General features: G+C 38.8%; 1 protein-coding gene across 1 annotated transcript in view; it reads left to right on the forward strand.

Moving 5' to 3' along the window:
• The window catches only part of LOC105554647 (cytochrome b5 reductase 4), a 101,233-nt gene extending 99,869 nt beyond the window's left edge, over positions 1-1,364 (forward strand). The window contains exon 16 of the mRNA XM_012001201.1: positions 770-1,364. Coding sequence (XP_011856591.1) covers positions 770-824 — 55 coding nt within the window. The 3' untranslated portion in view covers positions 825-1,364. The remainder of the gene's footprint in view (positions 1-769) is intronic.
• Positions 1,365-8,707: the final 7,343 nt, after the last annotated feature.

Below are 8,707 nucleotides of genomic sequence, written 5' to 3' on the forward strand. Positions count from 1 at the left end.
TTTATGCTCCCTTTGCTATATGAGCCATACTACTGAATAACCACATAATAAATCAGCAGACATTTTTCTTTATAGGATTCCTCAGCTGATTAATGAATAAAGAATGATAGAAGTAGAATATCACCAATTGCAGTGCTTAATTAACTAATGGATCTATACATAGATCATAATGGTACCTAGCATCCAAAAAGAGAGGCAACCATTTATTACATGCCTCCAGATAGAGGAACATTACCTATGAAATAGTCTTGTCAAAAAGATTTGAACCTGTGTCTGATCAAGCCTCTAGATCCATTTATTAAGTTATGGAAAATATGAGGACGTAGATACATATTATTAAGCAATACCACAGGGATGTAGAAAAATGAAGGTTTTAGGAGACTCAACAAATAAAAATCTGATTTTTGTCAACAAATAAATTGCAGGATGGAGTGGGCATCTGGGGGATCTTATAGATCAAAAGATGCCTGAAAGACTTATCAGCCAATCATAATGAGTAAATTTTAATTGGGTCTTGATTGAAACTATTTTTTAAAATTATGGCATTTATGATATAGTTGAAAATTTGAGCACTGCTTAGATATTTCATGATATTTAGGAGTTACTAATCACTAATTTTTTAAGAAGTGATAGTGTTTTTTTATTAAACAAAACTGCATAGTAAATGGGGAGAATGAAAAAGTATCATGATTATGGTGGTAAGCTGCTCTTATTCCTTCATTTTAAAACATTTTCCCTTAGAAACATGTGCTTTTTGTTTGTTTTTCAGGTTGCTGCAGGATCTCAACTTTTCCAAAAATGAGATCCATAGTTTTACAGCATAATGAAGAGCTGTCATTGTCCTTTATTCAACTAGTTTATCTAAATTTGTGATTGCTTAGGGTTTTTTAAGAGAACATTTTTGTACATAATGAAAGGTTAACTAGAATCCAGGCTTCAGTTTCTTAAATGAAATCAAATGTTCCTTCTAACTTCTTGGCTTTCTTTTGTACCATAACTTATTTTACTACTGATATTTGACCTGGACAGTTAATCATGGCAACAAATACATACAGGATTCGTTGTTATGAATCACAAATTTCCTTGCCATTTAAATTATATCACTGTTCTACAATAAGCACTTGTGTTTTATGACATGATAAAGTAAATGATCACTTCGATCATGTTTCTATGCTGTAAAATGTCTTATTAGCAATACAGATTAAATTTACATTGCACTGTTAACTCAGGAAATGATCATTTATGTCCTTGTTATTAATATTAAAACATAGAATGTTATAACTTATTAACTTATCTAAACATTTTTTTGTGTGTATATGGCACTGATGCAGAATAGAATAAAATTATACTTAAGTTCTTTTTAATCCTTGTGATAGAAATGTGGTTGAATGCAACAATATTGGGCCAGCGTCTTAAGGGGAATTTTAAAAGACAGCAATAAAATATATTAGAGAGATGACACACATGCGCCTTTGGACTAGGTGTGTTAACAGAGCTTCAGAGAGGGAACCTTGACAGCTGTTTTTATTCTTAGCCAAAAACAAAGACGTTAGGAAAGGGAGTGAAAGTATAGCATCTAGTTCCACATAGTTCCTAAAATTATTATTTGGTGCTTTGGAATGGATTGAATTTTAATTCTTTTTTAGTCCATCTAAATCAGCTGGAAAAAAAGAGGAACATTCTGTCCTGAATGGTTCTTCCCCTGGTTGGCTGCTTTCTCCACAACTGGTGGTTCAGCAGGGAGCCCTCTTAGGTTCTTGTGTGTGGGCAACTTATTTTCTCTCTCTGCTGCTTTGTGCAACTGTCAAATACTTTCACAGATTCAGATCAGCAGAGGGTATCAAGAATACTCATTGGGAGCTTTTCATGAGGAAACTGTTCAATGCATAGGTAGCTCCTGTATAAGCTAACTAGGATTTTTCAGTCTTAGTACAACTGCAATGTTTTCACAGAAATAGGAGATTGAAAGAATCTCCAATTTCTCTGTAAATGATTTTATAAATAGCTAAATTTTTACTGAATGAATAATATACCCAAGAGGAACACAATATTAATATTCCCCAAACTACAGACACCAGCTTGTGAAGCTTCCTATGTGCACATAGCTGGTTTGAACACTATCACTTTTCCCTGTGCCTCTGTCTTCTGTAGCCAATTCCACCATCATCATTATTCACAAAGACAGGAATCTAGCTGTCCTGGACTGGCAGTGTTCGCTGGTAGCTAACAAGAACTTTTTCTAGCTTCATGCCTTCCCACTACTTATTTTATTTCCATCTAAGGGTGAGGTGATTTGGCTCTGTGTCCTCACCCAAATCTCATCTCAAATTGTAATTCCCACATGTCGAGGGAGGGTCCTGGTGGGAGGTGATTGAATCATGGGAGTGATTGCCCCCATGCTGTTCTCGTGATGGTGAGTTCTTAAGAGATCTGATGGTTTAAAAGTGTGGCACTTCCTCCCCACCTCCTGCTGTCTTATGAAGAAGGTCCTTGCTGCTGCTTTGCTTTCTACCATAATTGTACGTTTTCTGAGGCCTCTCCCACCGTGTAGAACTGTGAGTCAGTTAAACCTCTTTTCTTCATAAACTACCCAGTCTCAGGTAGTTCTTTATAGCAGTGTGAAAATTGACTAATACAAAAAGAGACCATATACCACTTTTTTAAGTTCATTTGCGACGTATCAAATCTAATTTAGCCAACATCTTTCTCATCTTTTCTAAGCCTCTTCATTTTTCTCTCTCCAGTCCCAAGCAACAGAATCTCCTCTCTATTAATCGCTGTATGTAATACTTCCTCATTCCTCCTTTTATGTTTTATATTTTAAAAAAAATCCATAAGTATCTCCTGGGTAATCTCCACTGACATGATTTTATCAACTTACATGTTAATTCCCAAATGGGAGTGACTAATTTGAGAATCAGCAGAGCTTCAGTTTTCAATATCCATTTACCTCCTCCTTACCACCCCACCGTCCACCTAGTAAGCCATTCTTGAACAATTAGGAATCAACATAAATGTCCCCCTCTCCAGTCTGACTCTTCCATACCAGCTAACCCTGTCCTATCATCCCTCAGCTGGATTAGTACAGTAGCTTGATAATTCATCTTCATGCCGCAGTCCTGATCTCCTAAAATTCATTCTCCATTCTAGGGTATTCTAGAAGGACTTGGAGGAAAAAATCCCCTAAGTAGAACCTCAGTCTTCCAATTAATGCAACCAAATACTGAGGAGCACAGATAGAAGTATAGTTTATCACTGTTATTCTCAAGCAAATAACTCAAAGACTCCTACATCACATATTTGCAATGAAGAAAAAGAATTATGCTCAAAGTCACATTTGCTTGCAAATTCTGCTTTTTTTTTAAAAAAAAAAAGGTTTACATATTAATTTTCTATTACTGCTAGATCAAATTACTACAAACTTAGTAGCTTAAAACAACACCCATTTATTATCTCACAGTTCCATGGCACAGAAATCTAGGTACAATATGGTTCAACTGGGTCCCCTGCTTAAAGCCTCACAAGGCTGAAATCAGATTGTCAACTGAGCTGGGCTCTTAGCTAGAGACTGTAAGGGGAAGTCCCTAGATAAGAGTTCTTTCAACTACATTTAGGTTGGTGGTAGATTTCAGTTCAGTTCCTTGCAGTTGTAGGACTGAGTTCCCCATTTCCTTGCTGGCTGTTAGCTATGGGCTAGTCTTTGTTTCCAGAATCTGCCCACATTCCTCCTCATACTTTCTGTGTGGCCCTCTTCAGCATTAGTAGATGAATCTCATGCTTTCACTCTCTCTGAATTCCCCTGTGGGCCTCTTCAGCATTGGTAGATGAATCTCATGCTTTCAATCTCTCTGAATTCCCCTTCTGCCATATCTTTCTTGCCCTAGCGAGAGTTCACTGCTTTTAAGATCTCATGTGGTTAGATCGGACCCACCCAGATATCCAGGGTAATCTTCCTATTTTAAAAATCTATAATCTTAATTATAGCTGTAAAGTCCCTTTTCCTATATAATATATTCAAAGGTTGCAGGTATTTGGGTGTTGACATCTTTGATGGGCACATTTTGTCTACCACAAGCTATAGAAAGAACAGAGAAATTTGTCCAAGATAAGATGATCAGGTTTTGTCTAGATAGGGGCCCTTGCTATGGTCTCCCAGTTTTTACCTTAATGTGACAGAACATGAGAGGAGCCTTGATACCCCCAAAGAGTCAACTTCTTTATGCTGGCAAAGGCATGGGTGCAACCTGCTCTGTGATCTACTTCTGAATGACGCGAGCTTGTCCTGAACGAGGTTGGGACTGAGTCTGTTAACAGACCCCCATTTTTGGGCAGAAAAAACATTCTGTATGGTCTACAGTATTTAAAATTGTGGCAAATAAATTATAAAGGAAAAATGAAATTTCAACTAGTTACAGTCTCTTGGTGTCTTTCAACATTGGTTTTATTGTGAAGTCATCTTCACCCAGCATTGTAAATTTAGCAGACCTCAAAACAGAATGCCAGAGTGATCTTAAAATTCAAAAATGAGTTTGCTTTCTTTGTTAAAGTTCTCTTGATGCATAGCCCCCATTCATGGAATGGAGGAGTTATCTTGGGTGCAGCATTATACACAGAGTTAAAATGTGGAAACCCAAACAACCTGATATGGTTTGGCTCTGTGTCCCCACCCAAATCTCATCTTGAATTGTACTCTCATAATTCCCACATGTTGTGGGAGGGACCCAGTGGGAGATAATCTGAATCATGGGGGCAGTTTCCCTCATACTGTTCTCATGGTAGTGAATAACTCTCACGAGACCTGGTGGTTTTATCAGAGGTTTCTGCTTTTGCGTCTTACTCATTTTCTCTTGCGGCCAGCATGTAAGATGTGCCTTTCACCTCCTGCCATGTTTCTGAGGCCTCCCCAGCCATGTGGAACTGTAAGTCCAATTAAACCTCTTTTTCTTCCCAGTCTCAGGCAAGTCTTTATCAGCAGCGTGAAAATGAACTAATACAGTAAATTGGTACCAGTAGAGTAGGGTGTTGCTGAAAAGATACTGGGAAATGTGGAAGCAACTTTGGAACTTGGTAACAGGCAGAGATTGAAACAGTTTGGAGGGCTCAGAAGAAGACAAGAAAATAGGAAAGTTTGCAACTTCCTCAAGACTTGTTGAATGGCTTTGACAAAAATACTGATAATTATATGGACAATGAAATCTAGGCTGAGGTGGTCTCAGGTGGAGATGAGGAACCTATCGAGAACTGGAGCAAAGGTGACTCTTGTTATGTTTTAGCAAAGAGACTGGTGGCATTTTGCCCCTGCCCTGGAGATTTGTGGAACTTTGAACTTGAGAGAGATGATTTAGGGTATCTGGTGGAAGAAATTTCTAAGCAGCAAAGCATTCAAGAGGTGACTCAAGTGTTATTAAAGGCATTCAGTTTTAAAAGGGAAGCAGAGCATTAAAGTTCAGAAAATTAGCAGCTTGACAATGCGATAAAAAAGAAAATCCCATTTTCTGAGGAGAAATTCAAGCTGGCTATAGATATTTGCGTAAGTCACAAGAAGCTGAATGTTAATTTCCAAAACAATGGGAAAAATGTCTCCAGGGCATGTCAGAGATGTTTGTGGCAGCCTCTCCTATGGCAGACCTGGAGATCTAGGAGGAAAAAAAGGGTTCGTGTGCAGGGCCCAGGGTCCTTGTGCTGTGTGCAGTCTAAGGACTTGGTGCCCTGTTTCCTAGCCACTCCAGCCATGACTGAAAGAGGCCAACATAAAGCTCGGGCCATGGCTTCAGAGGGTGAAAACCTTAAGCCTTGGCAACTTCCATGTGATGCTGAGCGTGCAGGTGCACAAAAGTCAAGAATTGGCGTTTGGGAACCTCTGCCTAGATTTCAGAAGACACATGGAAATGCCCGGATGTCCAGGCAGAAGTTTGCTGCAGGGGCAGGGCTGTCATGGAGAACCTCTTCTAGGGCAGTGCAGAAGGGAAATGTGGGGTTGGAGCCCCCACACAGAGTCCCTACTGGGACACCGCCTAGTGGAGCTGTGAGAAGAGGACACCATCCTCCAGACCCCAGAATGGCAGATCAACTTACAGCTTGTACCAGGTGACTGGAAAAGCTGCAGACACTCAACACTAGCCCATGAAAGCAGCCAGGACGGAGGCTGTACCCTGAAAGCCACAGGGCCAGAGCTGTCCAAGACCATGAGAACCCACCTCTTGCATCAGTGTGACCTGAATGTGAGACCTGGAGTCAAAGGAGATCATTTTGGAGCTTTAAAATGTTACTGCCCTGCTGGATTTTGGACTTGCATGGGCCCTGTAACCCCTTTGTTTTGGCCAATTTCTCCCATTTGGAATGACTGTATTTACCCGATACCTGTACCCTCATTGTATGTAGGAAGTAACTAGCTTGCCTTTGATTTCACAGGCTCATAGGTGGAAGGGACTTGCCTTGTCTCAGATGATACTTTTGAACTATGGACTTTTGGATTAAAGGTGAAATGAGTTAAGACTTTGGAGTACTGTTGGGAATGCATGATTGATTTTGAAATGTGAGGACATAAGATTTGGAGGGGCCAGGAGTAGGATGATATGGTTTGGCTCTGTGTACCCACCCAAATTTCATTTTGTATTGTATTCCCATAATTCCCATGTGTTATAGGAGGGACCTGGTGGGAAATAATTTGAGTCATGGGAGTGGTTTCCCCTCTACTGTTCTCATGGTAGAGAATAAGCCTCATGAGATCTGATGGTTTTATCAGGGGGTTCCGATTTTGCATCTTACTCATTTTCTCTTGCTGCCACCATGTAAGAAGTATCTTTAACCTACCGCCATGATTCTGAGGCCTCCCCAGCCATGTGGAACTGTAAGTCCAATTAAACCTCTTTTTCTTCCCAGTCTTGGGTATGTCTTTATCAGTAGTGATTATGTTCCTATGAAATATCTAGAACAGGCAAATCTATGAGACATAAAGTAATTAAGTGGTTGCTCAGGGGATACAGCAGTAGGGGATGATAACTAAAGGGTTGGGAGGGTGTTTTTGAAATGCTAAAATATTCTAAAGTTGATTGTGGTTATGGTTGCACATACTTATGAATATACCTAAAAACATTGAATTGTACATTTTAAGTAGGGGAATTGTATCTAATTTGAACCATATCTCAGTAATCATACAAAAATGTTTTTGGATACTAAGACCAAACTAGAAAGAACACAAGAGCAAATACATATTAGATAAGAAGAAAAGAGTAAGAAGAATGTAAATATTTTAAAAAATAAAAAGGAGGCCTGTGTGCAGTGGCTCATGCCTGTAATCCCAGCACTTTGGGAGGCTGAGGCGGGTGGATCACCTGAGGTCGGGAGTTTGAGACCAGCGTGACCAACATGGAGAAACCCCATCTCTACTAAAAATACAAAATTATCCAGGTGTGGTAGCATATGCCTATAATCCCTGCTACTTGGGAGGCTGAGGCAAGATAATTGCCTGAACCTGGGAGGCAGAGGTTGCAGTGAGCCGAGATTGCACCATTGCACTCCCGCCTAGGCAACAAGAGCAAAACTACATCTTAAAAAATAAAACAAATAAAAAGGATTCTAGACGAAGTGGTAAATAGTGAAGATAAGAATATCCAACATATGAATAATAGTAGTCCTTGAAGACAAAAATCAAAGGAAAAGAATACTAAAAACTCTACTTAATGAAAAATCCTGAAATTAACAAAAAAAATTGAAATTAATGTTGAAAGAGCACCAGAGAGTATTCATCCAAAAAGACCAACGTTAATATAAATTTTAGTAAAATTACTGAACCATAAAAAGCAAATGCCTTTAGTTATCTAAACAAAAACTACTCAAAAAGAGAAAGAAAATTAGATAATCACCAGACTTTTCAACAGCATTCCCTTATGCCTTAAGAAAGTGTTATACCACATTTGATATCCTGATGGAAAAAAAATGTGAGCCAAGGATTTTACACCCAACAAAACTTAATTGTGAATATAAAGGCATAAACCAGTATAGAATGTGAAAACTTGGGAAATAATTGTTTTCCAAAGCCTTTCCTAAGGAGTCTACAAAAGAACAAGCTTTAAACAACCAGAAAGACTAGAGAGTCATCAATAAAAGGATTGGTGGAGAACATTTAAACTTGTAGAACTAAAACAAAATAAAGGTTAAAAAAGAAAGTATAGATATATGCTAAACTATTTCAGTAGTTTTAGCAGTGGTTGTATTAGTATTGTTATACTGAAGATGTGAAATAATGTGAACACATAATAAAAAATGTCATCTAGTCTTCAATCTCTCTGTATTTTCCATTTAAATATTTCTGGGGTGAAGTGGATTAAAATTAGCTCTGCTGATCAAACTATTATTAAGCTTTGAGAAGAATTTTCACTAAGTTAAACTCCTAGAGAACTGGGCTGTGAGATGGAATCAAAGGTTCACAATACTACCTCCCTCATGGTTTAGTCAGACCACATAAGATCTTTCCTATTTTTTTGTTTTTCTTAGAGTTTCACCCTTTCTGCCCAGGCTGGAGTGCAATGGCATAATCTCGGTTCACTGCAACCTCTGCCTCCTGGGTTCAAGTGATTCTCCTGCCTCAGTCTCCTGAGTAGCTGGGATTACAGGCATGCACCATGATGCCCAGCTAATTTTATATTTTAGTAGAGACAGGATTTCACCATGTTGGCCAGGCTGATCTCGAACTCCTGACCTCAGG

This window comes from Mandrillus leucophaeus, unplaced genomic scaffold, assembly GCF_000951045.1.
Source record: "Mandrillus leucophaeus isolate KB7577 unplaced genomic scaffold, Mleu.le_1.0 Scaffold652, whole genome shotgun sequence".
NCBI classification, from domain to species: Eukaryota; Metazoa; Chordata; class Mammalia; order Primates; family Cercopithecidae; genus Mandrillus; species Mandrillus leucophaeus.